The sequence below is a fragment of the Emydura macquarii genome, unplaced genomic scaffold (genome assembly GCF_026122565.2).
Source record: "Emydura macquarii macquarii isolate MOO-44397 ecotype Brisbane River unplaced genomic scaffold, CSIRO-AGI_Emac_v2 contig_2199, whole genome shotgun sequence".
Lineage (NCBI taxonomy): Eukaryota > Metazoa > Chordata > Testudines > Chelidae > Emydura > Emydura macquarii.
Window position 1 is genome coordinate 2,630,834 of NW_027132336.1, and position 12,480 is coordinate 2,643,313.

General features: G+C 38.8%; 1 protein-coding gene across 5 annotated transcripts in view; it reads right to left on the reverse strand.

Moving 5' to 3' along the window:
- The window catches only part of HTT (huntingtin), a 199,443-nt gene that overhangs the window by 106,355 nt on the left and 80,608 nt on the right, over positions 1–12,480 (reverse strand). For all 5 annotated transcript variants that reach the window (XR_010921863.1, XR_010921864.1, XM_067558891.1 and 2 more), the window contains 8 exons: positions 11,569–11,720; positions 9,938–10,140; positions 8,156–8,282; positions 7,315–7,442; positions 5,241–5,351; positions 4,292–4,369; positions 1,255–1,478; positions 103–181 (listed from right to left, as the gene is read on the reverse strand). Coding sequence is in view for 3 of the 5 variants with exons in the window: in XM_067558891.1 (XP_067414992.1) it covers positions 103–181; positions 1,255–1,478; positions 4,292–4,369; positions 5,241–5,351; positions 7,315–7,442; positions 8,156–8,282; positions 9,938–10,140; positions 11,569–11,720 (1,102 nt within the window). In the remaining 2 variants the exon portion in view is untranslated. The remainder of the gene's footprint in view (positions 1–102; positions 182–1,254; positions 1,479–4,291; positions 4,370–5,240; positions 5,352–7,314; positions 7,443–8,155; positions 8,283–9,937; positions 10,141–11,568; positions 11,721–12,480) is intronic.

Below are 12,480 nucleotides of genomic sequence, written 5' to 3' on the forward strand. Positions count from 1 at the left end.
CCAGTTCAAAATCAAAACTGTTAAAAATACAACTTCATGTGGATAAAAGATAAATCTTCTCCTTTTTATTTTACTCTCTCTTTAAGTACGTATTTTAAATACCTTGTCGGCACGATGTTTTGTTACACTTGTAAGGCTAGTTTTCAGTTGCGTAGAAACTTTCTGCAGCACATCAAACCATCTATCAAAATAAAAAAATTAAAACAAAGGGATAAGTTTGAGGAAATTCTTACATGCACATTCCATACTAATATTTAATTTACCCAACATTAACTTTGTAATAGGGCTTGATTGCTTCAACTATTTTAGTAAACTAAGAGAAAATTGGAAAGTAAAAATTCACTTTGCTTCAAGTATTTTAGTAAACAGACAACTGGAGAGTAGAAATTCATTTATCTATGGAACATCTACTGTACAGGTAGAGGCAATGCAAACTTCCCCATGTTGTCTTACTCTGGGTACATAGACACTGACGGCGGCAAATTCGCTGCCATCAGATCGGTCTATCCGGATCAACTGAGCAGCAAAGACCCACTCAATCAATCAATCACAAGTCGATTAAATTAAACCACCTGCTCAAAAGGTGCAGCATAGTGGAGACAGCGCGCAGAAGAGGATTTAGTAAGTTGATGTGAGTTACACAAGTTACACGTAGCTTGTGTAACTCCCGCTGACTGCTGCTGAATTTCCCAGTAAGTGTGTACTAAGCCCAATATATTTGTTACCTGGCCACATACAGGCTTGAGAAGAGAAATTAGTCTCCATGCCTATTCATTCCCTTGCCTCTCTGTTAAGACTGTCAATGTGAATGCCAATTAGTGAAAAATAATATTAATACTACTGTTTCAAACTGTAATATTTATTATTAAATAGCACATACATAATCTTAACATTTTCTTCTAAATATAGATATATACAAAAGGCTATATTTTACATGAAATTTATTTTCTGCTTTGCTTTGTGAAGGACTTTTGTTCTATCCAGAATACAGTATTGTACCAGAGATAAAATTAGCAAAACCAAGATAAATTATGCTACTTCAAAAAGAATATAAAAGAAAAATTCCTACCATTGACATCTGAACAGCATATTGTAATTTCAATATTTAAAGACTTCAGTAATTTAGATCACAAGAGCCCTGTTCAGTACTTTTAACGGTGTTATGATTTATTGTCTTCAGCTAGAATGTTTTGATTAGTTTTATGAAAGTCAACACACTACACCACATACAGGGGAAAAATAATAAACAGTTACCCTGAAGCATCGTGTTCCTGCTCTGCCTGTACCATGTTCCTTAGACTCGCATCAGCAAGTGCCTGTGTAAAGTGTGTATACGGTGCCATGAAGCAGTAATGATAAAGACCAGGCCTCAAATTAGAAGAGCCTAAACGCTGGACTTTGCCTTGAGATTTGCTGGGGTTTGAAGATAAGCCATCATATTGAGATGCCAAGTTTGTTCCAAATAAAGTCTTCAGCAACTAAGAAAAGATATGAAAAAAATTAATATTTCTGAAACAATGCAACTTGAATTCCCAGCCTCCCAAAAAGCATTCTACGAATGAGGCTGTCACACAGTAGTCTAACGTGCAAACTGTAGGTCCTGGACTCAAATACTATTTCTACCTCTTTCCCCTTCATAGACTCGGAAGCGTTAAAAATACAGAAAAAATACACAACATTTTTAGTTCCTATAGACATGGACATAACTTAAGTTACAAAAATTCCCATGGCATTTTCAAAACAATATAGTGACCTGCTAAAGCAAGCCCTTCCCCCTGCCCCTTGGAATCTTTTGTCCAGGCTAAACAAAGTCTTTTCAGGCTGCTGCAGACCTGACAGTTTAGCTTCCAAGCTAAACTCAGTCTTCCAAGGCTAAACAGGCCATTGCCTAAAGCTAAGAGCCCAGACTGACTCAATCTTTCAGTACTGGAGAAAGCTTTATAGTGCCAATGCAGCACGAGAAAGGGGTTGGCACAGCTTACTCCCCACATGCAGCAAAGGGGGAAGAAGTGGGACTGAACTGTGACTCAGCCTTCCTCTGGGGGCAGTGCCGCTACTTAATGTACCTTACTCTGGCTGGATTACAAGGTACCAACACATCCCTAAATATACACCAAGACAAAATACTCAACTATGACAGTACATCCCAAATGTCTATATGTAATCAGTCTGGTAACCCATCCTATGAAAACTGGATTTTGTTTCTATTTTTTAAATGTTTTTAATAAACCTTTACTTAAATATGAATGGAATCTTATGGCTTGTTGTTTGCCTTGAACAATAAGAAGATTCCTTTTTTACTACTGAAACTAAACCAACAATGAAAACAGGCAGAATTCAGAAGAAACTTGATCACTTGCACTGAATTTGGTTCTGATGAGGACTAATGGCTAATTTTTTTTTAAAAACATATACAAGTTGTTTTTTGTTTTTCACCAATAGAGGCTTTTCAATCTTGTCATTGGTTCCTACATGACCCAGGTCATCTACGACAAAGTCATAACTAGAGTTTTCCGTGTGGTAGCCTTTACAAAGACATGAAATAGGGTGTATGCATATTTGACTTGAGTCTAACTACTAGGCCATGCTAGGACACCATGGACCAATGGTTCTCAAATGGTGTTCCGCGGAACCCTAGGGTTCCGTGGGCTGAGCGGAAGGGTTCCGCAAAGAAACTGTACCGCGCTGCCGAATGTGAGAAAAATCCAGTGCCGCCGATCAGCTGATGGGGCCGTCGAAAACGGCCCTGAAAGCGTGCAGCCAAATCAAGCAAACACCACGCCGCCGAAAAGAGGAATATTTCCTTGACTTTTCAGCGGACGGTATGGCATGGGCGGGCAAGGGTTCCGAGGGTGGAAAAATTGAGAAACACTGCCATAGACATTACTGTTGAACTCATGAAGAGTGGGTATAGTTGGGAGTCTTCATATTTAGTAGGGGACTCTAAAAATATATTAATTTTGTAACTGAGTAATTTGACAGCCCTCCACTACAAAAAGGATGTGGACAAGTTGGAGAGAGTCCAGTGGAGGGCAACAAAAATGATTAGGGGGATGGAGCACAAGACTTACGATGAGAGGCTGAGGGAACTAGGCTTGTTTAGTCTGCAGAAGAGAAGAATGAGGGTGGATTTGATAGCAGCCTTTAACTACCTGAAAGGGGGTTCCAGGGAGGATGGAGCTAGGCTGTTCTCAGTGGTGGCAGATGACAGAACAAGGAGCAATGGTCTCAAATTGCAGTGGGGGAGGTCTAGGTTGGACATTAGGAAAAAGCTTTTCACTAGGAGGGTGGTGAAGCACTGGAATGGGTTACCTAGAGAGGTAGTGGAATCTCCATCTTTAGAGGTTTTTAAGCTGCGGTTTGACAAAACCCTCGCTGGGATTATTTAGTTGAGGTTAGTTCTGTTTTGAGAAGGGGGTTGGACTAGATGACCTCATGAGGTCTCTTCCAACTCTATGATTAACTTAACTATTTTACTGAAAGTTTATTTTGGTTTTTTAAATTTTTTTTAAGCTAGAGCCTAAAATAGGTCCTACATAAATCTCAACAATACACTGCTAGAAACTATCATGTTGAGGGTTTTGAAAAAAAAAAACCCCATAAAACTAAGAATTATACAAAAATAATACTGTGTGCTTCTACTGCACCTTTAATTCGAGAATCAAAGAATGTATGAACCTCAATTAATTAAGCCTCTCAACCTCATTGTAAGTATCACATCAACTTCTCTTTACTTTGGTTTCCCCATCTGTAAGATAAGAACCTGATTTCCAGAAGTGCTGAGCATTCATTTTCAACTGAAGTCAATGGGAGCCACGGAGGCTCAGCATCTCTGTGGGGGAAGGGGTGAATCAGGCCTATGACTTATCCCAAAGGTCACACAAGAAATCTGTGGGAAATTCAATAGTATCCAGATCTCTCAATTCCATACCAGTCCTTTAAACCATGTTTCCTACCCTCTCTTAAATGCACTCTGTAACCAAGTAACTAGAATAATTTGTCCCCGGCACTTATTATTAAAACTCTTAACAAGTGTTAGTGTGGCAAGAGAAATTATTCAGATGGCACAAGGGGTTCCAGAACAAATCACACAAATGATCAATAAAAGCGACCCAACAGGTTATCTGCTCTATCCTCCCTGGCCACTACAAGGTTGTTTCTTACATAAGGCTTCCTATAGCCCCTTCCCTCAGAATGAGAATGGTTGTTCATGTTCAAATTGCTGGGGCAGAGGAGACCCTCAGTGCCAACATTACCGCGCCCAAAATGCAAACAAAATCTACTTCCTTACCTGCTGTACACAAACTGTTGCCATCATTGGTTCTCTGTTGAAACAGGATTTCAGATACCCCAAAATCTCTTCAACACACTAAACAGAAGTTTAACAATCATTTAATCAAAATTTCTTCATGAAGTAAAATGGAAGTTACGACTGTAATTCTCAGACAAAAAAAAAAACAAAACAAAAAACCTGCAGGCTTAAAAACCAGAAATATGTACCACAAAGGAACCTAGGAAGTTGTAATTTAAAGCTATGCTTTCATAAAAGCTTTTTAAGGTAAATCAAAAACCACCACCAAGTTTAACAGTACAGTTAAATTATGGACATCAAACTCAAAGACGGGGGGAAAGGAGGGGGGAACCTGGTAATTTTCTTCATTTAGTATAAACCTAGTATAATTCCATGACTATAAGAAGACGACTCAAAAGATCTCTAACTTTCTTGGGAAATGAAATCACTGTATTAACCATGAATTATGCAAAATTATGCTGCTTTTCATTAGTTGACATTACACAGTAAACCCACTGACGATGTTTTAATTAGTTGAGTGGATATTTCCTCTACAAATGGAAAATGAAAGAATCACCAAATTGTGTCTGTGGTGAGGTACAAATCACACAACTCATCACATATAACTTCTCCATTCATGCTTACAGTGGTGGTACAAGGGGGATCCACCTGTATACCCCAGAAGGATCAGAATGGCTTTCAAATCTTAAAATTTAATTATAATCCCAGCTCATTGCTTTTCAAATGAAAGAAAAAGATGAGACACCCATGCTTTGAAGTTCACTTACTGTGCAACCCAATGTTTTGGCAGTCCATTCTCCCCAAGACTAGTCAGCCTTTCAAAGGACTGATCCTGGAAGGATGAACTTAATTTCTTTTAAATACTTGCTTCCCTAATTAATGTTATAAATATGGCTAATTTCAAATTACATTAAATAAAGCAACACACCTTTCCAATGTCTTGAAGAGTTGCAAGTTCCAAAATTTGAGAGAGGACATCCAGAGCAGATCGCAGGAAACCTCCAAATTTTTCGTTGTTGTTCTGAAGATCCAATGTAACCTTGTCAAAATAGTTAGAAGAGTAAAGACTTTAACCCAACAAAGTTATTAGACAGTCAGGTGGAAATTAGAGAAAGTAGAAATGGGTGCTGGATAGAATAGACGTCCATCTCTAAGTTCTCATCAGAGGCCTGATTGTGTTGTTGAAAGAGCTGCAGTTTGAGTTGACTGTAATGTTCCTTTGTGAACTGGGATGCAGAACTGGTCTTCTGACCGGATGTAATTCCCATGGTGCCCAATAAGGCCTAAGGTACTGATAGATATATGAAGCAGAGGGCCATGGGGGTAGATACCAAGGAGTAGTTCTTAGAGCTCCCATGTCTGGGGTAATAAAAATGAGCCCTCAACTCCCTCTCTGAGGTGTATGGATCTGAATATCTAGACCTCAGGGAATGCACTGGTGACATCTCCATGCCATTATTATCTGACCCAGAAGAGGATGAGTATTTCTCTTGCAAGCGAAGAGCAGTCCCAGAAGGAGCAATGGGAACACACTTGTGGACTGTATATACAGCAAATTATTAAGCAGCAAGCTTCAATGTTAACTACAGTGTTGCAATGTGCTGCACAGTAACTGTGTGTGGATCCTGCTGCTGCGCACTAGAAGTTCCCTACTGTGGCAAACTTACTACAGTAAGTCAAAGCATGCCTGGGAATGTTTAGTGCACAACTAAAGGGTTTGTACAGACAGTGAGTGACACATCAAAGCACTGCAGATTTACACTCCAGCTTGCTGCTCACTAACTCATTATAGAGACAAGCCCTCAGATCATGTCCTGATCAGTACTGCTAATATGCTCAGAACTGGTAAAAGTACTTTCACTATCAATAATAGCATTGAGTCCAGTACCACAGAAATTCTTGACATTATGAAGGTTTCAGTACTGAGTGTGCTAGCACTGAAGGCAGGCAAATAGAGGCATTAGAAACAGAGCAGACATTACCAGGCATACTTGTACCAAGATGTCCATACAAGGCAATTTCCAAGATACCAAAGAGGCAAGTCCCAGAACACGGTGTCTGGTGACTTAGTGAGTGCCACAGGGACCTTCTTGGGCACTGACCTACTCTTCTTGAAGGCAATTAGGGAGGATTTCTGGCTTCTCAGGGTAGGACCTGGTGGAGGATACCTAGATCTTTTCCCCTTAGATGCTCTGCGCTCTTTTCTATCCCTAACCTCAGAGGTTTTACTGGTTGTGGAGGATGAATTTTTAGAAGTGCCCATTTCAGGTCTGTGAGCACAGAAGCCGGCATAAGCCGAGGATGATTGCTCAGGATTTTCAGCCCTCGATATCACATGATCTGAAGAAGGAAGCATCAACATCTCCAGCAGAAACTATTCCAGGTGAGATTCTTGCCTTTTGAGTTCTTTGAAAACGATTTACATTGCACAACTCTCTAGCATGTGCCCATTACAAAGATACATTAAGCATCATGTTACCACCATTAGGTGGCACTGCCACATTGCATACAAGGCAACATTTAAAGCCTAGAGATTTGTGTTCAATCATAATGACTGGACCTGGTACTAGGAAAATCCTACTTGCAAGGGAAAAAGTTTTGTCTCCTCAAACAAAAACACTATAAAAAAAAAGATTAAACTAATCTATTGACTAACTGCTAAGTGCCCGTACAGTACAATGGACATGTCACACAGTGAGCAAGAAGTGCAGACACTGCACGTTCCAACTCGTAACCAGAGGCAGTGAGAAGGAATTGAGGGGCAGTTGGGGTTGGCCTGCACTTTATGCCTTCAGATTGGGGGACAGAGACACTGAGGGCGCAGCTATGGCCCCAAAGGACACCCAAAGAATATTAATTTGAGTGCACAGGGCACATGTGCACCACCAATGGAATATTATATGGACAAGCACTCAAAGAAGAATGAAGTTACAACATGGGGTAGTTTAACACTAGCAGAAAAGCGTTCTCTTGTATTTCACCAAAAGGATATTGTATTTTACCTTATAGTTAGCATGGGTAGCTTTCAAGACATCATATAACTTGAGATACGAAGGGAGATGATAGAAACTGCCCAGTGATGATGATTTGCTTGTTGGAGCAGGCCCTGAAGTATCAGTTTGCCTAGTAGCTTATTAAAAGAGAAAAATAATCCTGAACAAACCAAATAGCACAATAAATTAACTATATATTCCATATGTCCTTGAACATTTAAATTTAATCACTTTTAAATGCACTGTAAAGTGAGTCAACATATATATTTGAGTGATAAGAACTGTATTTAAGTTCACAGAATGACTCAGAGAACCTGCATTTACAGTATTATAAAACAATACATTTTATCCAAATCAGCTACAAAATAAGACAACTAACCCATACATAATTCATCACTGAAGTTCCCAAGCATGATTTTAAAGCATTAACAACTTCTGCTCCTTTTACTCCCGCCCATTTCTGCAATAGCTTCAGAAAAACCTGCAAGCTCTTATATTTTCAATATTTAGATTTTTTGTTTCCTGGATCACCCTCTCTCTGTGCTCTGAATTGGAGCAGAGCTTCTATTTGCAAAGCATATGTACAAACTATTTCTGTCTTTAGTCTACAGTTTATTGGATTTGGAAGCCTGCAACAACAGCTAGAGGCAGAAATCCATACTGCTTCCAAAGAGTTCATGGATCTTTATGTAAAAAGAATTGCCATTCAAGATTTAGTACTGAAATATTGACATTTTTCTGAACATACGCAACCTTCTTCAGAATTAACACTGGAAATTCATAGTAAAGTGAATTATGCAAATCAGTATTTATTCCCAATACACCACATACACACACACAATCTCCATACCTGGATTAGTTTCACTGCCCTTTTTAGGGCTCATTGGTACAGATGTTTGTTCTACTGGTTCTCTCTCTTTCCCTTTCCGACGAATTGGACTTAAAGAAGGTGGGTTTGAGAGAGACGGTAGTGCTGCCTAAATCAAAAACATTTGGAATAGTGTGACAATCAATCAGCATTTTTTCTTTCATCTAAAAATAGAATACATATACAGGGATATGCACACGTTTAATTACACCTGCCTTTTTCAACAATGGTTGCACCTAATCTCGTTAGTTTTGGAGCTAGGATGTAATTGTGTTGGAGAGGAGAGAAGAGAAGATAGGAATATTTTAAATTTCAGCTTTAGCATAAGAACTACAAAGACCAAGGAAACAGATTAAGTTTTATTACTAAATTTCTCTGGATTCCAGCCAGGTAAAGGAATATCAAAAGCATTCTTCTATATCCTTAACACCCTGAATTTTAACAAAGATAGTCTTAATGGACATTATCTAGTTCAGTCTCAAAATTTAGCCTACATAAAAAAATGTAGTGAGAAATACCTTTCAAGCTACATTCTATAAAAACAAACCCTCCACTGTATATCTGAACACTAAAATAGCCCCTCTTTCAATTTAAAGTGTGTTCGGGGCTAGATAACAAGCCAGACAGACAGACTGAAAGTAGCACTTGGCAACAGTTTACCATGAGTGCTTTGATCTCTGTACTGGCTCCTCCATAATACAAAGTCTAGGTCAAGGTCTCTGCTCTGATGTTCAAAGTCTTCCATGGGATTAATCTTGGTGATATGAGACAGCATCTCTCCTTACATGACCTCCCTCCATGAGAAGGAAGTTCCACCAGAAAAACAAAACTGTCTGCCAATAAGGGGTAGCTCACGAATGCAGTAGACAGAAAATAAACTTGCTCCCACAAAACATAGGAATGACTGACTACTTCAACATTTTCAAATTAAATGCAAAATTCATTTCTTTGACTTCACAGTCTCAATCAGTTCTTCTCATAAGCTAATAAAATAATTTTCAAACCCTGTGAACTAATCAAGCTATTTCTCATGTAGAAAGAAAGGAAGAGAGTTATTTCTATATTCTTGGGAGGCGTTCAAATATTATGATCAGTGGTAAATAAGATAGAAGGGATAAATATTAATAAACCTTCCTGAGAACTGCAACAACAGCATCAATAATGCTACCACTCAGGGTACATCTACACTGCAATTGGAAGTGTGACTGCAGTATGGGATAGCATATCCATGCTAGCTAGCATGGCTAAAAATAGCAGTGGAGACATAGCAGCATGACCAAGGATGCTGGGCACTTACTCATGTTACTAACCTTCACTGAAGCGCACATAGCCATGTCTTCACTTCTATTTTTAGCTGTGCTAGCTAAATTAATGCTAGTGTAGGTATGCCAGCCCATGCTGCAATCGCAAACAAACTCTCAGTGATTGAAGCAGATCAACATATTCTTAACCCTATGAAATAAGGGCTAGATAGGTGAAGCAATATTTGCTACAAGAGAAAAAAATCTTTAAAGGTTGAAATTATCTTTCTCTACCAGAAGATATCGCAAACAATGGAGAGGTCAATGAAAAATTGTAAATCACATGACAATTGCTAGTGCCCCTTTAACTTCACTAGCTTTCCTCAAATACATATACACATCCGCACACCTCACCAAAATAAATTTGTTTTAGCTACCTAAATCATCTCCAACAAGGTGCACAGTTCAACAACAGCTCTTATCACAAACATTTTGGATTCATTTAACATAATAAAAATCATACCTTTATTGCTGGACCAGGAGCAACATCATCTACTACATGAGCACAAATATTAATGGCCTTGAGCAAATGAGAAAAGAACTGTTCTACCAAAGTAACAAGGGTTCGGTCGGCCAAAGCAGGCCATGGTTCCTCTTGTTTAGCAGCACCTTGATTCATATCTTCTTCAGTACTCCAGGGGTTTTTCAAAGATTTGGGAGCACTTGCTGAAATAACAAGCCCATTACTTAAGAAAACTGGTATTTAAAAAAATGTTAGCAGAAACTATTTTAAAAGTTCAACTTCAGTCAATTATGTTCTCTTTCTAGGAGAAGATTACAAGACAAGGAAAAATAAAATCTTAAAACAGTTTAGGGATAAGGTGCTGCGCACAGTATCTCCAAACTGCTTTAAGCAAGGTTTCATTTTACTTGAATTGTAAATATAAACATACACCCGCACATTATGTCTTATGTCTATACAGACAATAGTATATAGCTACATGCACAAAGTACACATTAGTAATCAAGTATCAAAGCCAAGTTGTTCTAGGCTTGAAGGCTGATCCTAAAGAAATGTAAACAAAGTTATAACTTGAGAAATAGTTCAAAGTTATGTTCTACCACCTACAGATCCTACATAGGCCATTCCACACATGGTTTCCTTCTCCTCACTGTTATTTAAAAATGCAAAGGTCTCAAAGGCCTACTTATCCAATAAGCACAGACCAGGTAGAATCTTGGGCTTATAAGACTGTTCCAGCCTTAATATTATAGTAACTATTACCACATGAAAGGCCTTGATTTAGTTTCTGGCTAAAGCCACACATTGGCTAGTGATTTATTGGCCTGATGTCAAGAGAGATGATTGTGCCTTTTGTTAACAGTGACTCCTTTAGCCAATTAAAATCCAGCAGGACCAATTACAAAAGTCATCCTGTAGAACAGTGGTTCCCAACCTTTTCTCTGCCGCAGCACACCTTGAGCTCCAGGAGCTCTTCTCCGCACCCCCCAGCCAGCAGCTGCAGAAGGGGAGCAGAACGGCAGAGGAGCCAACCCATTGTTCACACAGGAGGGGAGGAGGAGGTGTGGGAGACTGAACTCAGATTGGTTGCTCCGCTCCTGGAGGAGGTGTGGCAGTGAGGCAGATGGCCAATCAGAAGGCAGCTCCCCCCCACCCCTTGTTCTCACATGTACTTTTTTCAAAAAATTCTATGGCACACCTGTTTGGGCCTGACAGCACACCAGTGTGCCATGGCACACCAGTTGGGAAACACTGCTGTAGAATGCTGTAAAGTGGTATTGGAAAGAGACAATATTCTTAAAATAATATCAGGTCATACAGGGAAAAACAATTGTACAAATTTTATTAAAATTTATTAACATTTGAGAAGGCCCATAGATCTACCCACATAACTGCCATAGACGAGCATCAGATGCCCACCAAAACAAGCAGAACCCATTAGATTTCAAAGATAGTACAAAACCTCCTGGGTATAACTTTTTTTTTTTTTTTTTTGCACCCTGCATTTCTTCAGCTCTGAAGCTTGCAAGTATTTTGTTGCATAGAATAAAATGGAGAATGGGAATTCTGACTACATAATGGAGATTATGACACTGAACACACACTGAGATAGCCTAACAATTTTTGTTTACCTGCAAGCAAGTTTCCAGCCAAAATCAAAGCATCTTGATGTGCAGAAAGATCCAGTGGGAACCAGGCTGTTGAAAGAAGGGACAAAACCATACCAGCCATTCCAATGGTACAGCTCTTCCGAGATTCCTCCGAAGGACTCAGTGGTGAAACACTGAAAGTTTAATTATGAAATTGTCATACATGTCTTCCTAGGCAAATTTTCAGTCTTATGGAAACTAAGAACAGAATGGTACATGGTTTTAACATTATTTATTAATTGGAAACTATTAATCTAGGTGTATGACTAAACTATCTTTAATATTTTGAATTAAGTTCACAAAAAATAGTTGCAACACAGATTAACATGGGAGCTGTTGTGCATCCATTTAAGAACGAGAGGTTTTTTGTGCTACTGCAGTGACCATCGCAGCTACTTAGGGAACCTATCAGTGGACAACAATTAAATAATGATTTGCTAATTTGCATATTTCAATATTAAGGCATGATGTAACACAAAACAATGGTTTGTTATTATGAACTATCAAATTAAAATGATCACATATATGTAATGTATGTTTGGATACGCAATGTTGTTTAGAAATAGACACATACTAAGAATAGCAATGGAAAAGGATGTGGATTTAAATGTATCAAAAGTTAAGCTCAAACAATATAAAAACTGTTTCTCTTAGTTCTCGGCTTATTGAGACACACCAGTCAAGATGTGGAAAATGGCCTTCGAAACCTGATTTTGCCCTACTACGATTTTATCAAAATGGTCTTGCATGCTTCAAGTTTCAAAAGCACAGGCGCAGTGGTTGGCCAGAAGAAATTCTGTAAGAATTTGATGTGAATCGGACAAGCCATTTCAAAGATACTGAACTTACACTATATTTCCAATTCACTTTCTGAAAACTAACGGTCACTTCTTA